The sequence below is a fragment of the Nycticebus coucang genome, chromosome 12 (genome assembly GCF_027406575.1).
Source record: "Nycticebus coucang isolate mNycCou1 chromosome 12, mNycCou1.pri, whole genome shotgun sequence".
NCBI lineage: Eukaryota > Metazoa > Chordata > Mammalia > Primates > Lorisidae > Nycticebus > Nycticebus coucang.
Genome location: NC_069791.1, coordinates 66158979 through 66181328, shown reverse-complemented (window position 1 = coordinate 66181328; position 22350 = coordinate 66158979). Strand labels below are relative to the sequence as shown.

The 22350-nt window shown below is 49.0% G+C and overlaps 1 protein-coding gene across 7 annotated transcripts in view; it reads left to right on the top strand.

Moving 5' to 3' along the window:
- The window catches only part of RADIL (Rap associating with DIL domain), a 119873-nt gene extending 102444 nt beyond the window's left edge, over positions 1 to 17429 (top strand). For 5 of the 7 annotated variants that reach the window (XM_053556884.1, XM_053556883.1, XM_053556882.1 and 2 more), the window contains 9 exons: positions 3220 to 3332; positions 3840 to 4077; positions 4619 to 4791; positions 10616 to 10766; positions 11804 to 11994; positions 12354 to 12675; positions 14361 to 14476; positions 14781 to 14920; positions 15143 to 17429. In XM_053556884.1, coding sequence (XP_053412859.1) covers positions 3220 to 3332; positions 3840 to 4077; positions 4619 to 4791; positions 10616 to 10766; positions 11804 to 11994; positions 12354 to 12675; positions 14361 to 14476; positions 14781 to 14920; positions 15143 to 15248 — 1550 coding nt within the window. In that variant the 3' untranslated portion in view covers positions 15249 to 17429. Of the gene's footprint in view, positions 1 to 3219; positions 3333 to 3839; positions 4078 to 4618; positions 4792 to 10615; positions 10767 to 11803; positions 11995 to 12353; positions 12676 to 14360; positions 14477 to 14780; positions 14921 to 15142 lie in introns of those variants that run through there. The other 2 variants (XM_053556885.1, XM_053556887.1) reach the window with 2 other exon arrangements.
- The last annotated feature ends 4921 nt before the right edge of the window (positions 17430 to 22350 follow it).

Sequence of the window (22350 nt, the reverse complement as noted above, 5' to 3'; positions counted from 1 at the left end):
GTAGTGTCTCTGTGTACTCAGCTGTGTCCCCAGGAGACAGCTGTGGCTCCAACTCAAAGAGCTACGAGCACATAAGGCCAGTGTGAAGTCCTGGGCCTGGCTTCATCATGGATGTTGAGTCCCTGCTGTGCCCCATGGAGAAGATTTCCTGAGGAGGGGCTGTTGGTGGCTAAGAGGGAGGGGCTGAGGCATCTGTGCAGTGACCACATGGTAGGAATGTGGTTAGGTTAGGATCATGCTTTGCTTCTGGGGGCTGATCCTCAGGCCCTGTGTGGGGGTGGACAGTGGGTCTTGGGTTGTGGGTTGAGGGCATGCTGTGAGGGAGGCAGAGTCAGCTGGGATCTGTCTGTGCTACTTCTGGTCAGTGGGGGGTTCTTATCCCCTCTCCACAGAGAAGGGGGTGGTGGGACCTTTCTGGGTGCTTCTAGGGCCTGGGCACCTGGGCTTCTGTGGATCATAGAGGAAAGCGTGGCTCTCAGCATGGATCCTCCCCAGTCCTGGTGGGAATTTGAGGCCTGTGGTCTTTGATATTGTCCTCTTAGGCAGATGTGCAAGGCAGCCAATGGACCTCCCAGGGAAAGGCAGCCTCTCCCAGTCCACAGGGCTAGGTCTAAAGCAAATCTTTCTTCTGGTTTCCCCCCACTCTAAAATGTGACCTAAGTGACTGCACTTGCATAAGTCTCCAAAGCAAGGGCCACATCCAGGCATCTGGCCCCTTAGGCCTCCCCCAGGGCACTGCTCCTTTCTGGAGTCCAGCACTGGTATCCTCGAGGGCCTCAGCTGCCCAGGCCAGTATTGTAGCAGCAGGAGGGTTCTAAAGTGGCAGAGACTCCCTCTGAAGTGGACATTGGCCTAGGAACACCTGGGCCCCAGCTGATCTTCCAGGGCCAAGGCCAGTTCAGGGGGACGATAACAGGCAAAATCCCTTTTGTCCTGGCTTTTAAAGAAAGATCCAGCTCAGGGCACTGGCTTCCCCACCTCCAAGACTTTTGGGTTCCACATTCTGGGCAAGTACCCTATTGACGCCCTTTCCAAGCAGCTTTATGTCAGAGATCTGTCCCACTGCTGTAGTCAGCTGAGCCTTGTCTGGGGACCTGCCTTGGCTGCTTTCCATGAGAAATGCTGCCCTGGCTGCCTTAGCCACTGCTGATGGTCTTGGGGAGGAAGTTATTTTTGGTCAGGGGCCTGATATTGTTGAGCCCAGTTGATGGCTGTAAGGGAGTGAGCTCCTGCCCACCCTGCCTTTCTCAGGAGACCACTTTTCTGAGGGATGCCACAGGGTCTGGACATCCTGAGCAAAGTAGGAGCTGGACAACCCGAAGGAAAATAGCATCCACCAGAGGGCGAAGGGGAGGTCAGTAGCCCCCGACCTTCTGCAGGAAATGTCTTGGGAAGAATTCTAAAAACATCTGTCATGTCCTGAGAGTTGATGAGATGGCTGTTATCTCATCATTCCCCAAACATGTTTTTGTCCAAAGCTGTTACCCAGGAGGCCTTATCCGCCCATCTCAGGAGGAGACGGCATTTGTTGTATCCATTTAGGATTCTCCAGTATTCTCTCCTCATGGCTGAGGTTCAGTGCCTTTATCTTGTGGGGCAGGGCTGTTTCCTCACGGCCCCGAGGGGTGCCCAATCCTAGGGTCATAGGAAGTGGAGAAGGGATTGCAGGCCTGCGGGTCCTCTTAAAGGCCTGTGGGTGTCAATGACTTAGAAATCCCGGTGGAGCTGGTGCCACAGGCAGGAGCATCTTGGAGGTTCCATCCCATGCAAGCCCTGCCTGCCCTTCCTGCCATCCCCACAGCTCCTTTCTCTCTTCCCTCAGTGTTTCCCCTTGCCCCAGGGAGCCAATTGTGGTCAGGGCACTTGCCCCACCTGTGGCCCTATGACAGGTGACAAGGTCTTGGCTCAGCTGCGGATCTGTTTGGTTGGCTTTCCTTCTGGTCAGTGGTCTGGACCAGCCTTGCATTTCTCTAAAGGAAGGTAGGAGCATTGCAGCTGGTAAAGAGCCCAAGAGCTTGTTGCCCCCCAGGCCCTGGGTCTCCTCCAGCTGCCCTTGGAGGTTGCAGGGAGCAAATGAGACTCCTTGGGCCAGCCCCTAGCAAGAGACCTGGTGGTTCTGGGGGACTGAGCCCGCAGAGTGGGCTTGGTGGATAGGGGCAGGGCAGCAAAATGAAGATAGTGGAAACATGTCCACGTGCTTTGTGTGGCTGTTGGCTGAGGCGGAGGTCAGCTTCTGCACCTCTGAGTTGCTGGTGATCCCCTAGCAATCTGCCTGGCAACAGGGCAGCCTGGTCCTGTGGGAAGGAGGCCCAGCTCAGGATGTCCTGCAGACCAGAGTCCCCGTCATGGGCCTGAAAGGAGGTCCTGATGGTTTGTCTTCTGGAAACACTTGATGGTTCACACCTCCATATAAGGAGTAAGTGAGGATCTGAGGGGATGAAGAAGCAGAGGCAGGACAGTTGGTGTCCTATCCGGGTCCGTTCCTAAGAGCCTGTGGGACCCCACCCACTGAGACCACCAGGGTGTCCCCTCACGTTCTGGAAGGCACCAAGGTGAGACTTCGTCCTGGTCAGGGCCTCTTGCTTTATGGGACCCCCTGCCCAAAGGGAAGGAATCCATTGATTCCCTCTTCCAACCCTGGTGGCAGGGCCACCCCTGAGCCCACTGTCTCAGTCTCAGCTGCACCTGCTTTTTCTACCCAGAGCCAAGCCCTATCTGGCTGGCCAAAGATTCAGCAGCACCTTCCCAGCAGTGTCTCTGCATGAGGGGAAGGTGGTATGGGTTTCTTTTGTCTTGAAAGAATGATACTACTCTAAGGAGTGACACTCTTTGCCCTGTGTCCCAAGTGCGAAGTGGGGTGTGGGGCAGGGGATAAGAACCTGTTATCCCAGGCACAGCTGGTCAGGACAGAAAACTCATTTGTACATGTGGGTTAACAAGCCTCTGACCCACTTGGGGGTCTGTGGGGGCATGGAGCTGCCTGTGCAGCATCTGTGTTCCTGAGACTCTGCCCCTCAGGAGGGCGCAGGCATGTCTCTCTGGGCACTTCCGCAGCCTAGGGTCAGCTAGTTTACCATGGCTCACCACCTCATGGAGGTGAGCTTGGTGAAGGTGTCAGTTGGTACTTTCAGGGGGACCTGGTGGATGGCAGAGTGGTGTCCGGCAGGTGTGTGCCCACTGTGGCTGGGTGTGACCATTGGTATTATTGTTTTCCCGCAGGATCTAAGGAGTCGCTGTTCTCCTGCACACTGACGGCCAGCGAGGAAGCCATGGCCATGCTGGAGGAGGTGGTGCTGTATGCCTTCCAGCAATGCGTCTACTACATCTCCAAGGTGCAGCCCTTGCACGGCTCTTTCCCAGCTTGCCCCTCACTTGCCCAATCCTGCCCCTTGAAACACATCCCCTGCCTCCCTCCATGTTTTGAGGGTCAGAGAGAGGCCCAGTGTGAGGCACAAGAGTTGTGGTGCTGCTGCCCTCCAGAACCACTGGTGTCAGAGGTGCCACTGGTCTCCTTGTCTCTGAGCAGCTGTGAGTGTCTCGGGGGTACTGAGAGTACAGGAGATGCTCTCCTGGGAGTGGCATCATCTCCTGGGCTGAGCCCCACCCCTCCAAGTGCTGCCTCTGGGTGTCTCCCAATGTCATTTGAGCCTTTGGCTTAGCAGATGCCCTGGCCATATCCTGTCTCTGCTCCCAGAAGCCCTGGGAGGCAGCTCTTATGTGCTTTCCCCACTGGACAGAGGAAGGAGCCACAGCTGGTGCAGTGGGTGCTGTGGGGTGGCGGGGTTCTTTCCCTCCTAGCTGGCAGTGCCCTGGAGAGGCTGTTGTTCTCTTGCCCCTAGTCCCTGTACGTCTGCCTCCCAGCCCTTCTGGAATGCCCCCCATTCCAAACAGAATGCAGGGAGAGCTGGAGCTCTGCCCCTGAGCTGCCTGAGGAGCTACGCCGCGTCGTGTCCGTGTACCAGGCGGCCCTGGACCTCCTGCGGCAGTTGCAGATGCACCCTGAGGTGGCCTCACAGATGCTCTCCTACCTTTTCTTCTTCTCCGGCACTCTGCTCCTCAACCAGCTCCTCGACAGGGGTGAGGGCTGAGTGCCCACAGTGGGTGGGCTCTAGGAACTCGTTCCTACAGTGACTCCTGGGGGACAGCTCTGCCATGGCTGGGGAATCCTGTTTTCTGAGGGTCTGGGGTCATAATGGGGGTGGAGGGAGGCTAAGGCCCAAAGGTGGGACATGTCCCTCAGAGCATGTCCTGTGGGAGCTATGGTCCCTTCAGGTTTCAGAAAGGCCATAGCTTAGAGATCTGCATGGGTCCCTTTTCCTGTGACAGGGAGGAAACAGGCCCAGAGAAGTCATCAGACTATCTTACAACAGTCAGAGCCAGGGTGGAACCCAAGAATATCCAGCCTTAAAGACTCTGACCTTTTATCCTGCTTTCCTGAGCTGACATTCCTCCATCACCTGCTGGGGGTCAGGGCACTAGTTACTTTCAGCCAAGGACTGCTGCTGGGAGTACAGGGAGATCTGAGCTGGTCAGTTGCCTTGAAAATTGCTACAAGTTTTCATATCTTTCCTGCCCTCAGTCACCAGAGCATCACCTTCCTGCTCTCCTTCCCTCCCAGGCCCTTCCTTGAGCTGCTTTCACTGGCCCAGAGGTGTCCAGGCCTGTGCCCGTCTGCAACAGCTGCTGGAGTGGACCAGGAGCGCTGGTTTCGAGGAGGCTGGACAGCACTTCTTCCGGAAGCTCTCCTGTACCCTCAACCTCCTGGCCACTCCCAGGGCCCAGCTTGTGCAGGTAGGAGGCACAGGTGGCTCAGGAGACGCAGTGAGTGTAGTGGGGATAGAGTCCAGGTATTTTCACAATTGGGTCACTGGCTTACAGACCAGATCAGGGGGCCAGAGACCTGGCTTTAGGTCCCAGAAAATTAAAATGCTCTATAGATAATTTGTGAAGTTGTTTCCATTCCACAGCTGTCCACCCCAGCAGTAGGCAGGATAGTGGCCCTGAAGATGTCTGTGTGCAGGCTCCAGGACTGTTGACATGTACCCATATGACCAAGGGGACTGATTGTAGATATGACTAAGATTAAGGACTATGAGGTGAAGAGAGGACCATGGATTATCTGGTGGCCCAGCCTAGCTAGTCAAGTCCATGATTGATCAGAGAAGGATGGAAGGAGGAAACGGGACTTGGCCCCTATGGCTGGCTCTGTAGGTGAAGGAGGGGCCCTGAGCCGAGTGATGTAATGGAGAAGCTGGGATGGCCCCAGCTGATAATCAGCATGGAAATATGACCTCAGTTCTACAACCACAGGAACTGAATTCTCAAAGCAAACAGATCCTCCCCCAGAGCCTCAGAAGACACAAAGATTGGCCTACACATTGATTTTGGCCCAGTGAGACCCATGCTAGACTTCAGACTCACACAACTGTGAGATGATCCACTTGCGTTGTGGTCATTTGTTTTAGCAGCAGCAGGAAACTGACATGCCCTCACCACTCCTACCTTCCCCTGACACAGTCAGCACAGAAAATCAATGGAAATCAGACTGATGACTTCTCTTCTTGCCTGTAAGACCTGAATCACGCGTTGGGTAAAGGTGAGAGAGACTATAGGAAAGACCAAGAGGAAATCTGCTTTCTGTGCTGTCTGGGAAGGTGCCTTTGAACATAAAGCTTATATAATGTGGATACTTTGCTTATTTCCAAGCAAACCCCGGAGCTGATTCCAGAGTAGCCAGCTTAACCCAAAAGTCATAAGGGCAGAATGGCCTTTTCAGTTTGGTATCAAAAACAGAGCAGTCCACTACTCAAGCATCAAAGCATACAAACTCTCACTTGCAAGTCCTGTCAGTATCATTATGAGTAATGACAAAAGATACTGTAAAGTGTTACAGACTCTGCCTGTACTTCCTCATTTAATCCCCACAGCAGCCCTCTGAGGTGGACAGAGTGTTATCCCTGTTCTACAGATGCTGAAGCAGAGGTCACAGAGCATGTGTCGTTTATTCATTCAGCAAATATCACAAATCTATTATGTGTTAGGAACTATATATTTTACTGAAGTTTTTTTTTAAAGTTACTTTTTTCATTATAAAAGTGAAGCACTTACTATAAAAAATTTCAAAAATGAGAATGTCTGGATATGTATGGCAGAGTTACATGAATTGAATTTTATTTTCCCAAGATATCACTAAACAAAAGTAAAGCAATGTGTTTTAATGGCATTAATCCATAGGACAAAGAATATAGTAGAAGAGGTGAAGGCAATACTATTTTGGAAGCTAGAAAGCAAAAAGGTAAATAGCAGCTGCTTTAGCTGATCTGAGAAAGCTGACTTGGGAGAAGCAACCCAGTTTTCAGGAAACCGCCAAAAGGCTCAAGAATTTTTAGGAGATACCTCTGGAAATTGTTGAAAAAATGGAGGCTAAAGAGAAGAACAACTTGATGGGCATTTTGAATAGTACTAATGCTTGCCTGGACTGGATAGGGATGAGCCTGTAGCTCTAGTGAGGACAACTTGCACAGCCAGAAAAAATACAAAAGTCATTTGTTTAAAGGCATCTGAGAGCTGTTGAAGGATTAGAAGTACAGATCTGCAGAGGGAGAACCACAAAGAGCTGAACTGAGATTCACTTGCTACCTTCTCCCTGGGGGCATTTGCTGTTCTGGAAGCAGGTTCTGTGTGAGGTTGAGAGTTCAAGCTTTGTCCCAGCAGGAGGCCACTGCTGGAGAAAGAGAAAGTCAAATAGCACTGGCCATCTCACAGGCTAGAGAGACAAACTCAGAGGTTTTAGGGGCCTGAAATGCATGCAAACCTTCCCCTTAAGCCATTTGCCAAAAATCTGAACCTGTAGGGCTTTAAAACTAAACAAAAAGCTTTGAAAAGCAGAGTGGAATTTGTGGTAGTTTCATAATGCTGAGGAGACAAAGATTAGAATTTAGGACCCTTTAAGTAGTAAACACCAGGCTCTCAACTCAGTAAGTTGAAACTCTGAGATAAGGATCAACAGAAGCCACCCAAGCCTCACCAAAACCTTACCTACCCCTGTGCAGCTTACCTGGCTGCATTAAGTTGATCAGCAACAATGAACTACAAAGTATCAAACCTTTGGGCTGCAGTTAAAGCAGTTCTAAGAGGAAAAGTTATAGCCATAAATGTATATATTAGAAAATAATGCTGAGAATGAATGATCATGATGTGAGAAAAAGAACAACAAATCAAAACCCAAGAACGTAGAGGAAGCGATAGATAAAAGCAAAAATCAGTAAAATAGTAAACACATAGATAGCAGAGAAAAGCAATAGAACCAAAAGTTGGTTCTTTGAAAAGTTTATTTATTTATTTTTTTTGAGACAGTCTCACTTAGTCATCCTGAGTAAAGTGCTATGGCATTATTGCTCACAGTAACCTCAAACTCTTGGGCTCAGGTGATCCTCTTGCCTCAGCCTCCCAAGTAGCTGGGACTACAGGTGCATACCACAATGCGTGGCTGTTTTTAGGGATGGGGTCTTGCTCTTGCTCAGGCTGGTCTCAAACTCATGAGCTCAAGTGATCCACCTGCTTCAGCCTCCTAGAGTCTTAGGATTATAGGCATGAGCCACTGTGCCCAGCCTAAAAAGTTTAATTTAAAAAAAAGTGAAAAAACACAGATTACTGTTATCAAAAATCAAAAAGGGGACATCATTTAGATTTTACATTAAGAATTAGTAGTAAGGGCTCAGCGCCTGTGGCTCAAGCGGCTAAGGCGCCAACCACATACACCTGAGCTGGCGGGTTTGAATCCAGCCCGGGCCCGCCAAACAACAATGACAGCTGCAACCAAAAAAAAAAAAAAAAATAGCTGAGCATTGTGGCAGGCACCTGTAGTCCCAGCTACTTGGGAGGCAGAGGCAGGAGAATCACTTGAGCCCAGGAGTTGGAGGTTGCTGTGAGATATGATGCCATGGTACTCTACCCAGGGTGACAGCTTGAGGCTCTGTCTCAAAAAAAATAAAGAATTAGTAGTAAGAAGATATCACCAACTTTATACGGATAAATCTGACATTTTAGATGAAATGGACAAATTAGAAAAAGAACACATGGTTGGCGCCTGTGGCTCAAGGAGTAGGGTGCCGGTCCCATATGCCAGAGGTGGTGGGTTCAAACCCAGCCCTGGCCAAAAAAAAAAAAAAACACACACACACACACACAAAAAAAAAAGAAAGAAAAAGAACACATATTAAAACTGATGCAAGAGGAAATAAAAAATCTTTCTTTTATGCATAAAATAAATTAAATAAATTAAATCTATTATTTTAAAACCTTCTTACGGGCGGCGCCTGTGGCTCAGTGAGTAGGGCGCTGGCCCCATATGCTGAGGGTGGCGGGTTCAAACCTGGCCCCGGCCAAAAACTGCAACAAAAAGAAAAAATAGCTGGGTGTTGTGGCAGGCGCCTGTAGTCCCAGCTACTCGGGAGGCTGAGGCAAGAGAATCGCGTAAGCCCAACAGTTAGAGGTTGCTATGAGCCGTGTGACGCCACGGCACCCTACCCGAGGGCGGTACAGTGAGACTCTGTCTCTACAAAACAAACAAACAAACAAAAAACCTTCTTACAAAGAAGATTCAAAACCCAGATGGTTTCATTGGTTAATTATTTTAAACATTATAGAAGAAATAATGCCATTATTACCTAGCTTCTTTTAGAAACTAGAAAAAGAGGAAATACCATCTCATTTTTACATATCAATCCATCCTTGATACCAAAACTTGAAAAGAGATTATAAGAAAGGAAAACTACGCATGAAAGATGAGCAACTTCATCATCAGAATTGAAATTCAAAATCTAAGTGTTTTAAGCCTCAAAGCATAGAATGTTTAAAATGAAAAAAAAAGCCCACACCAAGCATTGGTGAGGAGGTATAGCAATTCAAATAGTCACATGCATCACAGGGGGCATTATAAATGAGGGTCACCCTTGGGAAAGCTCTCTGGCAGGATCTATGGAAGCTGACTGTGTGCACCTGCTCTTTTGTAGCAGTTCTGCCTATCAAAACGCTTCACTTCCTATCTTATGGCACCCTGTCTGGGGTGTTTACAGTTACATCTTTCACAGTTTCCTCAAACTGGAACAGCACATATTCATCAACAGTGTAATGGAGAAATAGAGCATAGTAAGAAAGCAGGGAGGATCTTTATCACAGTGAAATACTCCAGAGCAACAAGGCTGAGCGAGTGTGTTACAAGGAGGTACAGCAGTGAGACTGGAGAAACAGAAAGAGGAAGCAAAGGCAGGAAGATTAAAGGACCAGCATCCAAACAGTAGGAGTCCAGAAAGAGCAGATAGGAGATGGTGGCCAGGAAGGAAGACAGCCAGCTCCAGACAGCTTCCCGGACCTAAGCACTGGTCCCCTGCTGAAGAGAGCACCTGCACCAGGACTCACATCCCAGAGTTTCAGAGCAGTGTGGCACAAGGCACCTGCAGGGTTCTGGAGGGGAGCAAATACAGGAGGCCTCCTGCAGAGCAGCCAACAGAACTGTGCACACTTCTGCAGAGCAGCAGGGGGGTCAGGAGACAGAGGAGCTGCTACCAAAATTCTGCAACCGCCTCTGGTCTGGAATTCTCTGTCAGCCAGGCTGCTAGTGAGTGTGAAAGTGGAATGAAGACATTGTTTACTCAGTAGGGCCAGCAGTTTCCCTGCAATGTACCTTTTTCTGGAAGTTACTAGAGGATCTGCCATAGAAATAAGGGAATAAACCTAAGACCAGAAGAAATGAGTTCCAGGAGATTGGGAGGGTCCCAAAGGAATGGTGATGGAGGTCCTGGTGCAGATGTTTTACATTTTGTTATTTTTTTTTTGAGGGGGAGACAGTCTCACTTTGTCACCCTCAGTAGTGTGCTGTAGTATCACAGCTCAGAGCAACCTCAAACTCTTGGGCTCAAGCGATTCTCTTGCCTCAGCCTCCCAAGTACCTGGGACTACAGGTGCCCGCCACAATGCCCGGCTATTTTTCTTTCTTTCTTTTTTTTTTTTTTTTTAGAGATGAGGTCTCATTCTGGCTCAGGCTTGTCTCGAATCTGTAAACTCAGGCAATCCACCCACCTTGGCCTCCCACAGTCCTAGGATTATAGGCATGAGCCTCTACGCCTGGCCCCAGACGTTTTAATTTCATTGGACAAATTCATCCTTTCTTTAAGTCCCTGTCCCCTGAATGATTAAAGTTTCTGCTTTTCAGCCATGTCTTTAACCTACTTGATTTCTTTTGTACCATTCAAGGTGGGGATCCAGTGTGACTCCTCCCCAGTTTGCTGCAGGGCTGTGTAAGCTAGCCCTTGGGAAAGGAGGCCATGTTCACTGGGCAGGGATTCTGTGCGCCCATTCAGCCTGTGCCAGCAGTGGCTGCTCCATGAGACACCTAGGGTGACCTGCCATGATACTGAGCTGGTTGCACTGGTCCTTGGTGTGCCCACTGCTCCCTGGGAGGAGATGGATGCCAGGCGTGCTGGGCCCGGATCCTTGCCCTGGCTGGCTATCCTCAGTACACCATGGGACAGACCCTCCCTGGGAGTGGGGCTATACCAAGGGGACATGTGGGTGCCTGGAGGTTTTTGACCATAAGCTTCTCCTTGTCACTCAGATGAGCTGGGCAGCCCTACGGGCTGCCTTCCCTGCCCTAAGCCCAGCACAGCTGCACCGGCTACTGACTCAGTACCAGCTGGCCTCGGCCATGGGCCCCGCGAGTACCTGGGAGCCGGGGGCCCGGGACAGCCCTGCCGCCTTCAAGTCAGGTAAGTCCCTGGCTCAGGGGCAGGAGCCTGAGACTGAGGGTGCATTGGCATATCCATTCTCAGGTGGCCTGCTTCTGCCCATCTGTCCCCTACCTGGGGACCTCCATGGCTAGGATCAAGGAGGGGAGTCATGCCCAAGTTCCAAACTTCAGGCTAAGGTCAAAGGTCCCCCTCCCTTCAGGGAGCCTCGGGCCTCGCCAGAGCGGCAGCCAACCAGGATGGGACAGCATCTCCTTGCAACCCATGAAGAAACGTGCCTATGTACATGTGCCATGTGTGTGCACACGCATGCCCACATCTATACACAGGGCTTGTGTATGTATGTGGGTGTGTAATACATAAATAAGGTGTGCCTTGGTAGTTATAAATTACACTTCTTGCTTCATTAGCATCACGTATATTACAACACGTAAAGAAAGCCAAGAAGTAGAGGATTGTGGGAGACACGGATAACTAGGGCTCTGATGCCATCTTTCCACCCAGCCACCTGGCAGCTGGGCCTGGACTAGAGACTGTCTCCGAAAAGGACTCTGGTTTTGCCTTTTGTGTGTCACCTCCCCCTTTACTGATTCATTTCTGGTGCTCTGTGCCGGGAGCTAAGGCTGCAGTGGTCATGAGCTTCATGTTCTAGTGGACAGAGACCAGCCTGCCCACTAGGCCTTTAGCATCCTGGGTGATGTGTACAGGGATGGAGTCAGCACAGGCCCTGGGAGCCCTGGGGAGGAGCTGAGGTCTAACTCAGCAGAGGTTGTTACCAGGGATGCCCTCAGAGCCAAGTGTGGCAGGGATAGACCTGGTGTAGAGCAGCTCAGTGGGACTGAGAGTTGGGCAATGCCACTAGAGAGTCCAGACTACAAGGGCCTGATGCTTAGTCCTGAGACATTTGGACATTCCAAAGGGATGAGAGCCAGGTTGAGGGCAGTCACCCTGGCCAGGATCCCACCCTCCTGTGTACGTGGGTCAGGGGACCTGGCAAGCCAGACAATGGGAGGGCAGCTTCTTCTGCAGCCAGTCATGGCTGACACCATCCCCTGCAGAGGATGTCCTGGAGTCCTATGAAAACCCCCCACCCATCGTTCTGCCGAGTGAGGGCTTCCAGGTGGACTTAGAAGCGGACTGCCTGGATGATAGCATCTATCAGCACCTGCTCTATATCCGCCACTTCCTGTGGAGCCTGCGAAGCAAGGCCAGCCCTGGCAGTGGGCCTGCCCAGCCAGAGGGCCCTGAGGTACCTGGGATGGGAGGGCCCTGGGCCAGGCTCCAGGGCTGCTCTGTAGAGAGCTTGCAGCAGCCCCGTGTGACAGCCAAGGTGGGGGTAGGCACAGCTCAGCTCAGAAGCAGGGTTGGGGGCGCAATCTGAGCTCTGGAATCCCTGGAGTCCTGGCCCCCTTCATGTGCTGATGGTGGGGGAGACCCCTTGTTCTCAGGGCTCTTCAGATGGCACAGGCTGCCTGAGTCCTTTGACCTCATGCTCCAGGCAGCCTGGTGGCCCTGGGATGACCTCAGACAAGGGAGCCCTCCCTCACCTGAGGGCACCATCCCACCAGCTGCCCTCCTGGGTCTGAGCTCTTTCTTTCCTTCCCCCAGGGTGCAGAGCACACCAGCCCGGAGGCTCCTAGGGACCCAGGCAAGGCAGCCCCAGAAGCTGTCCCATCATGCTCTCTTCCTTTGGCGGGGGCTCCCTGGGTACCAGAACCCCCTAGAAGGCAGCCCAGCTGCAGGGGCCGAGGGGACTCCCAGGCTGGGCCCCTGCACACTGACTCGTCGTGCCTGCTCACACCTCCCAGCACCCCCATTGGCCTCGAACCTGGGGACCCTGACTGCTCAGATCCCAGCAGCACCTGTGGAAAGGCACTCCTGGAAGGGCAGAGGAACGGGCCCAGCAGTCCCTGGGGCATAGCTCCAGATGGTGAGGACTCCCAAGCTCAGGCCTGCAACCGCTGGGTCCTGCCCTTGCCCTGGCCGGATGGGAAGGGGTGCAAGCAACTCAACCCCTGCCAAGCCACAGCTTGGTCATCTAGGGCTGACATATCTCAATAGTCACTGTGACCTGGAATTAAGAGTCTAGAAAGCTGGGTGGTGCCTGTGGCTCAGTCGGTAAGGTGCCGGCCCCATATACTGAGGGTGGCGGGTTTGAGCCCAGCCCCAGCCAAACTGCAACCAAAAAATGGCCGGGCGTTGTGGCGGGCACCTGTAGTCCCAGCTGCTTGGGAGGCTGAGGCAAGAGAATCGCTTAGGCCCAGGAGTTGGAGGTTGCTGTGAGCTATGTGAGGCCACGGCACTCTACCAAGGGCCATAAAGTTAGACTCTGTCTCTACAAAAAAAAAAAAAAGAGTCTAGAAAGCCACTGAGAATCACTCCTGCGTAGGGTGGAGGGCGAGATGCTGGGATAGTGTTACTGAGCACACAAAGGGGTCCAGACTAGGTTCTGTCACTCACCACACAAAGATCCAATTATTGAAAAAATGGAGATTGCCAAGGAAGAAAGAAATCTTAATGCAAGAAGACATCTGTCGGGAGAAATACTCAAATCCAAATCCATCTAGAGAAGGGCTTTCACAGGGGGCTGTGGGTCAGATTGTGTGGGGGCTTGAAGTCATGGGGTCTTCCTGGCGGGGAGGGGTCTGATTCAAGAGTCAGCTGCTGGTGAGGGATGATCAGTGCTGTGGAGAAGCTAGTTAAGACTGGTTGTTAGACTTCACTGGTAAAGTCAGAGGGAACAAAAAATAACTTAAGAAAGGGGTCATTTTGCAAGACTGATTATGCTGGTGTGGTTCAGTGCTCAGAGAAGATGGGCCAAGAGCAGCCAGGAAGGTCTTCTGGTAGGAGGTGGGATGGAGCCCTCTGTGGCAGGGTGCATGGGCGTCTGTGTGCTCAGTGAGTGGGCAACTGGGCCAGGCTGGGAGGGCCTGAGGGAAAAGCAGCCCCTGCCAGCCCTGGCCCAGTTGGCGTGTCCTACAGGGATGAGGACTCCTTGGTGCTCCTGTAGAATTTGGGGTATGCCTGAAGGTTGGGTTAGCTGGGCCTGAGGTGGCTGCCTGCTCAGGTGTGTGGGATACAGCTCTGGACCTGACCCGAGCACTGCTTGAGAGGCTGCCCCAGGTGCCCCAGGGCATAAGCATGGCCTAGGAGAGAGAAGGCACAGGTTTGTGGCCCCAGCGAGGCACTCAGGCTGGGCTGGCTGGGCTCTGAGTCAGGGCCTGGTTAGCAGTGGAGGCTTTAGGAGGGATGGACATGGGTCACCATCTGGGGTATGGAGGGAGCAGGGGAAGGAAGGCAGCAGAGACCACTCAGGAGGCTACACTAGAACCACACAGGCCTGGAGTCAGGAAGTCACTGGCCTGTAAGGGGCCAGCATCCCTCCCAGGCAGCCATGGGGCAGGGACCAAGGTGCCCCTTCCAGGCACGTGGGTTGTGGCCCACAGGCAGATCCTGACTCCAATTGTCAGGCTTGCTGTCCACATTCTGCCCAAATGGTGCCTTCCTGAGCTGCAGGAGCACTTCTGGGGCAACTGAAGTGGACATCCTGTCAGGTGCCAGCTTCAGCCGTAGCCCCATGCCTTCATCTCTGCCCACCTTTCCCTGCCCTCCCAGGAGACCCTGCGGCCCCCTCTAGCCACAGCTCCAGCACAGAGGACTTCTGCTACATCTTCGAGGTTGAGCTGGAGCGAGGCCCCTCGGGGCTGGGGATGGGCCTGATCGATGGGATGGTGAGTGGTCAGGGACCCCTGCAGTCTGCCTTGGTTCCTTCTGTTCACAGAAAGACTGCCATGGCTTGTGTGGTTTTGTGGCAGGAGAGGGGGTGGCCCACTATAGCTGGGACTGCAGAAACAACCTGTCCAATGGCTATTGCGGTCCCTGGTCTCCATCCTCAGGCTGGGTCTGTCCTGGACCTTAGGAAACAGTGGTGATGTCATGGCCTCACTCCAGGCATGGGCGGGCGGGAGGGGTTCTTGCAGGGGACTGCTGTGTGTCAGCAGGTTGCGGAGCCCTGAGGCTTCTGCTTCTCCCCAGCACACGCCCCTGGGCACCCCAGGGCTCTACATCCAGACCCTGCTTCCTGGCAGCCCTGCGGCGTCTGATGGACGGCTGTCACTGGGAGACCGCATCCTGGAGGTCAATGGCAGCCACCTGGCAGGGGTCAGCTACCTGAGGTACCTCCATCCCCATACCCCTGGCCCTACTCCCAGATACCCCACAGAGGGGAGGAAAGGATCAGACGCCTGCACTAGGCTTTCACCAGCCTGCTGAGTCCCACACACAGGCGGCAGCTGGGGAGGGTTCAGTTTTGCAGGAAAGGCTGGTGCTTGGGTGCCCTGCAGCAACCCCTGCCTGGGGCTCTTTGATACCAGCCTCACCTCCCTCCTCCCTTTCAGAGCTGTGGATCTGATCCGACATGGGGGGAGGAAGATGCGGTTCCTGGTTGCCAAGTCTGATGTGGAAACAGCCAAGAAGATCCACTTCCGCACATCACTGCCCTAGAGAGGGGCTGGCAGGATGCTCTACATACCTGATGCTGGTTCTACCAGGTGACACCAACTGCCATCAGGCTATTTGTATTTTTTAATTGGCTGAGTTGGGTTCCCATTCTGCCCAAATGGTATAGACAATGTCCATCTTAGTGTATATTTTATTTATATGACAGATAACACTAAGTTGTGATGTTTATTACAGAGCTTTTATGTTTAAAGACTTTAATGGAGAAGTTTAGATTCAATAAACTATCTTTCATGTTCTCATAGAGTACAGTGCTGAAGACAGTGGCCTGGGCTTGGTAGGTGTGGGCAGCTGAGGGACTGTGGTGGCTCCCTGCTACCTCTTCTCCAACGGCAGGGGGAGTCCTGGGTGGACACAGAATTGTCATGGTTGGAAGTATTTTAGCTATTATTCTTCCTCCCCCACACTAACCAGAAATGAGCCCTAAGAAACATCCCAAGCTCCCTTCCAGCTAAAAAGACCAGAGCTGCAAACCAGAGTGCAATTTGATCTTTTAATCACGTTGCTCAGCACAATCCCAAAAGAAAGGGCTTAGAAATCCCCAGAAGGTAAGAAAGGGACCAGTCTGCCCTATCTTTGAGGACACTGAGCCCTACCGGGGCTCCACTCTGGGACCTCCTCATCCAGCAGGATTCAAGTCCTCCTTGAATTCCTCTTGTCACGAATACCTGGGGCCCTTCAATACTAGCCTCAAATGCCAGGCCCTAATGCCAGGCTGGCGCCCCAGGCTGGGGTGCTTTTAATCTGCAGCTGGCATCCACTATCCCTTCACTCTGGAAGGAGGCTGGCCTCCTTCTCCACCAGCTGGCTGACCGTGCGCAGATCCATGTTGATGTGGTGGGGGGCTGCACACCTCCCCACGCGGCGTGAGCACAAACTAGGCCATACTGGGCATCTTCAGCAGGGTCAGCAACTTTGTGGCCCATGTGTAGATGACTTCCCTGCCTTCCTCTCTGTGACAGAAGCTAGGAACTGGGCTCTGGGACAGGGTCCTCATCTTTGACAGCAAAAGAGAGACTGTGAGGATGAGGGGGTACGTCCAGACAGCTGTAGATGCTCCCCTCAGAGGAAAGGTGTCTGCATGGAGTGGGCCAGCTCCTGAAGCACTCTTGCAGATCAGTCCCAAATGCTGGGCCTCATCAGCTCCATGCTGCCCTCTGGTGAGTGCCATAGTCAGTGTAGCACATCTGCCTCAGGCCCTTTGCTGCTCCCAGGCAGTGTGAACATAAGTCCCGCCTAGCTTGGACAGACTGTTCATTGCTAAGTTCCTAAATACTGGACAAAATATGTATTTTTTAAGTTATTTTACTTTGGAGACATAATCTCACTCTGTTGCCCTGGGTAGAGGCCTGTGGCATTATTACAGCTCACAGCAATCTCAAACTCTTGGGCTCAAGCAATCCTCCTGTTTCAGTTTTTCTATTTTTAGTAGAGATTGAGTCTTGGTCTAGAACTCCTGAGCTCAAGAAATCCACCCTCCTTGGCCTCCCAGTGTGCAGGATTACAGATGTGAGCCAGTGCACCAAGCCTTTAAAAAGTGATTTAAATGTATGGTTTGATTTAGAAGAAAGGAAATCCTTAGAGCCCAAAAGTTTGATGAGGGTAGGTTCAGAGTGGCTGCAGCTGGCCTAGGGTGCCAAATTATTGGTCTCAATTCTCCATTCCTCTGCTTGGTTATGATGGCCTGGATGGGGGTAGGCAAAGTCTCACCACTGGGGGATTGAACGGGGGCTCCACATTACTCCAGAGTTCCTGAAGGGCTGACCCCCCCTGGGGAAAAGACAGCTAACCACAACAGATACCCTCACATAGATACACTTAAGCACTGAGCACATCTAGCCCTTTACTGTCATCAACACATTTAATTCTCCCCAAATTCTTTGCAGTAGGTACTGTTATTGTCCTCATTTTCAGATGAAGAAACTGAAGCATGAAGAGATTATGATTTTCTACATCAGTCAGCCATTGCCATAATAATTCTAAAAGAAAAAAATCACAAAATTCAGCATCTTAAGACAAAGATTATTTATCATTGCTTAGCTCTGCTGGTAGTTGCCAAATGCCGGTGCAGCCCTGCAGGAGTTAGTACTGAGCTCTACACTGAGGCCAGCTCTGCTCCACAGACTTCCCCAGGCATGAACTGGGGCAATGGCAGAAATGCAAGGGGACAGGCCTGACAAGTACATTTCAGGCTTCTGTCACCTCTGCTGACATCCTGTTGGTCAAAACAAGTCTTTTGGCCAAGCGCTGAATTAAGGTGTGGGTGAAGACATGCCCCCAACTGTGAGGCCGTACCAAGGGTGTACATGTGTAATACTCCTCCAGAGGAAAGAGAGATTGAGATCACTCATTCTATCTGCCATTGGGAGACAAAGCCAGATTTGAACTTTGGCACTTTGACTCCAGACTGTGAGCCACCATAGAAGTCTACCCTTAAAAGAAAATGGTAAGACAGTATTTCTGGGTGGCTTTGGCTCTATGTGAAGCAGGACAAAGTATCTTCTCAAAATCTGAATTCATGGGCGGTGCTTGTGGCTCAGTGAGTAGGGCACTGGCCTCATATACTGGGGGTGGTGGGTTCGAACCTGGCTCCGGCCAAAGTGCAACAAAAAATAGCTGGGCATTGTGGTGGGCGCCTGTAGTCCCAGCTACTCGGGAAGCTGAAGAGCTGGAGGTTGCTGTGAGCTGTGACGCCACAACACTCTACCAAGAGAGACAGAGTGAGACTGTCTCTAAAAAAATAAATAAATAATTAAAATAAATAAATTAAAATAAATAAATAATTATTTTTTAAAAATATGTATTCATATGGTAGTTCTTATGCAGTTTTGGGGTCAACTTACAATGTCTGGATGATATGAGTACACACAAGCTGAGCATTTGGTTAAAAATAGTGTTCCCAGGCATCTGGCAATAGCAATAGAGAATTTCCTCTACCGGAAATTTCCTCTACCGAACACATCCTCAACCCAGGTTTCCAGGCTTCCAGGCTTCCTAGGACTCCAGCAGATAACATTGTAATGAGTGAGTTCTTTACCAAAAAAATCACAAAATGGAAATAACAAGCACCATGATCAGATTACCAGAAACAATAATAGCTGAATGAGACCTGCAAAGACTTCAGCTATTGGAAGTATTTACAGAACATAAAACGAGTGGAATATGCTTATAGAAGTGACATCAGGAGTTAGAAATGTGATCTAAGGAATAAGATTTTCCAATTGGCTAGGAAGATTTGAAGTAAATACATCTCTTAGAAATTAAAAATAACTAAGAACTCAGAAAAAATTAATAAGCAGATTGAACTGATGAAAATATAATGAGCTGGAAAAAAGAGTTGAAGAAATTCCTCTTAAAGCAATGAGAAGAGTGAGATAGGAAATATGAAAAGAAAGGTTGAGAGACAAAGAGACTAGGATAAGAAGGTGCAACTTAAGTTACCTGGAGTTCAGAGGTAGAAAAATTGGGAAGCAATATTTAAACAGATAATAGCTGAGCATTTTCCAGAATTGATGAAAGACGCAAATTGTTACAGGATGATTGATGAATCCCAGGAGAATAAAAGAAGTCTACACTTAAGTGTATTGATATGAAATTACAGGATCCCAGAGGCAAACAAGTGATTTTAAAAGCTGCCAGAAAGTAGTATAGATTTCCAGAAAAGACATTTCAACTAGATACTAGCCTCCCCCACAACAACGATGGAGACTACCCAACAGGGTAACTTCTGCAAAGGATCAAGATAAAATGTCAATCTAGAATTCTAAACCTACCCAACATGTCTTTGAAGAATAAAGATAAATTTTAAGACACTTTCAGACAAAAGTAAGGGAATTTACAATACTGTTGGACACTTAGAAACTTGCGAAAATTGTACTTCAAGAAGTAGGAAAATCATTACGATGATGGAAGGTCTGGATGTAAGTATGGCAGATAAATATATTTACAAATGTAGAGAAACATGAAGATACCATATAAAACAACAATAGTAATGTCTAACTTGGGAGGTGTTTAAATAAAAGGGTAGTGGGAAAATTCAGGACACTAAATTGCATGTAAGCCAGAAGGAAGTGGTGATAGGAGGTAAAATGTTCTAAGGTCCTTGCATTGTTTAATTTAGAGGATACTAATGCTACTGATTAACTTTAGACATCATTCAGAATATGTGTTGAAATTTGAAACCAGTAGAGCATAAACATAGAATAAAGAAAATAAAAACTCAATGAAAGAAAAACAAACAAAATGGACAGATAGGCTGTGTGTGATGGCTAATGTTGTAATTCCAGCACTTTGGGAGGCTAAGGCAGGAGGATTGCTTAAGGCAAGGAGTTCAGAAGCTATGATCATGCCACTGCACTGTAGCCTAGGTGACAGAGTGAGATCCTATCTCTTAAAAAAGTAAAGAAAAAGAAAATAAGCTGGGCACCATGGCTAATGCCTATAATCCTAGTACTGTGGAAGGGTGAGGTGGGAGGATCACTTGAGCTCAGGAGTTCAAGACTAGCCTAAGCAAGAGCAAGACCCCATCTCTACTAAAAATAGAAAAATTAGGCATAGTGACAGGTGCTTGTAGTCCCAGCTTCTTGGGAGGCTGAGGCAGGAGGATCACTTGAACCTTAGAGTTTGAGGTTGCAGTGAGCTATGATCACACCACTGCACTCTAGCCTGGGTGACAGTGAAACTCTGTCTCAAAAAAAAAAAAAAAGAATAGTCAAGTAGCACTAAGATTGTAGAAATTTATTCAAAATTATCTGGAATCATAACATGTATGGACTAAACTTACTGGTTAAAGGACAAAAGGATTGCCAAGCTAGATACAATCTAGCTTCATATGTCTGAGAAATATGAAGGATGCAGAACCCATAAAGGATGCCTAAAACAAGGATGCAGAAAGGCTAAAGATAAAAGATGGACGAAGATATATTAGGCTTATAAAGTAATTAAAAGTTCTGTTCACCAGGAAGATGAAACAATTCTAAACTTGTATGTGCCTAATCACATATTCTCAAAATATATATAGCAAAATCTATGCAACCGGAGGGAGAAATGGATGAATCCCCTATCATAAAGGAGGAGCGCTTAGCATAAATGTGTCAGTAATTGATAAATCAAGTGGGCAGAAAATCAATGAGGATAAATGCATGAACAAAAGACACAGTGTCCTTCACATCTTAGAACTTAAATTCTAGTTTTTCTAGGTTGACGATAAATAAATGTATAGGTAAATATGGAACACATCAGTGATAGATGCTGGAGAGAAAAATAATGCAGGGCACATGGGAGAGGGAGTGTGTGGGTGAAAATTGAGGATGGGGTGAAGGTGTTATTATTTCATACGTGGTGTGGAAAGGCTTAATAAGGTGTCATTTGAACAAGCAGCTTGAACTAGGAGAACATGCTACATGGACATCTAGGGAAAGAGCATTCCCAGTAGAAGGAGCAGTGAGTACAAAGGCCTGAGGCTGAGAGCATTTGTGGCCTAGGAACAAGAAGGGAAGGCTAGTGTGGCTGAAGCTGGTTACATCAGGGACGGTCCCGGGTGTCTGATCAGACAGTGTATGGGGCCCAAACCAAGAAGAGCCTCATAGATTGTTATAGGGATTATGGATTCTAGTCTGGCTGAGAAAGGAATCTATTATTAGAGGCTTTTGAGCAAAGAAGTTACAAGATACATAGTATGACTGAAATGTTAATAGAATTACTTAGGCTGTTGTATTGAGAATGTCCTAAAGAGTGGCAGGACAGAGCAGGAAAGTCAGATGAGAGGTCCTCACTTCAATCCAGGATGAGGTGTTGGTAGATTGGAGCAGGGTGTTAGTAACTCTAATTTGTGGAACAAATTCAGCTACCTGGAATGATATGGACAAAGTTTACCAATGTAATGCTGAACAAAAAATAACTCTGAAAAGGTTTATTGCAGTATGATACTGTTTTATAAGGCTAAAGGTAAATAAAAGGGAGCAATATACTTTGAGAAATTTCCTATTTATGTGGGGGGAAAACTCCTATATTTTAGAAAGCCATTCAGGATACTGGTCCAGGAGTCAGGTGGATGTGCACGAGAATGGACAGGGTAGGAACATATAGACAGATGTAGGATGTTTCTAGTGTTTGCATTCTGATAGTGGGTGGTGAGTTCATTTGTATTCATTATATTATCTGGTGATTAATAAAAACAAAAGAGGGCTATGCATAGACCAAAAATGAGAGCATGCCGGGAATCAATGATTGTGATGATTTTGGGTCTGTACACGTGATGGACAACAGCAAAGCAGATGAACTTCTAGAAGTGAAAACTAGAGTTATTGAAAAATTATAATGGCTTTATTGGGATGTAATTCACATACCATACAATTCACCAACTGAGGGTGGCGCCTGTGACTCAAAGGGGTAGGGCGCCGGCCCCATATGCCAGAGGTGGAGGGTTCAAGCCCAGCCCCAGCCAAAAACTGCAACAACAACAACAACAATTCACCAACTGATGTTGTACTGTTCAGTGGTTTTAGGATATATTATGCAACCATCACTTCAATCTAGTCATTGAAATTTTGAAGACTAGATTTAAATTGAAATTTTAAAAATCAGTGAAGTATTAAAGAAGAGATTAAACACAAAGGAGAAGATTAAAAAACTAGAAAAAAGTTCTGAATAATTTACCCAGAATTAACCATAGAGCAGCGGTTCTCAACCTATGGGTCATGACCCACAGGAACTGTATTAAAGGGCCACAGCATCAGGAAGGTTGAGAACCATTGCCATAGAAGAATAAAAAGATGGAGAAATTAGAGGGAGAAAGGTTGAACATTTCATACAGCATTCAGTAATATTACCATCAACCTCACCATTGGTTACTGGGAAGTTTAACAGCTCAAAATACACACCTCCCCAAACTCTTTCATTTGAAAGATCAGATTTTATCATTGGCAACAAATACTCTCAGTTGTTTTCCTTAAAGTGACACTTTATTCATTTCCTAGAAAATATCTGCCAAATACCTAAGTCTGAATAACCATAGCTTGCCGTTCTTTCAAGTAAAAGTGTTTGCTAGAAAAAATTGACTGGTTCAGCTTACAACTCAAACTATCAT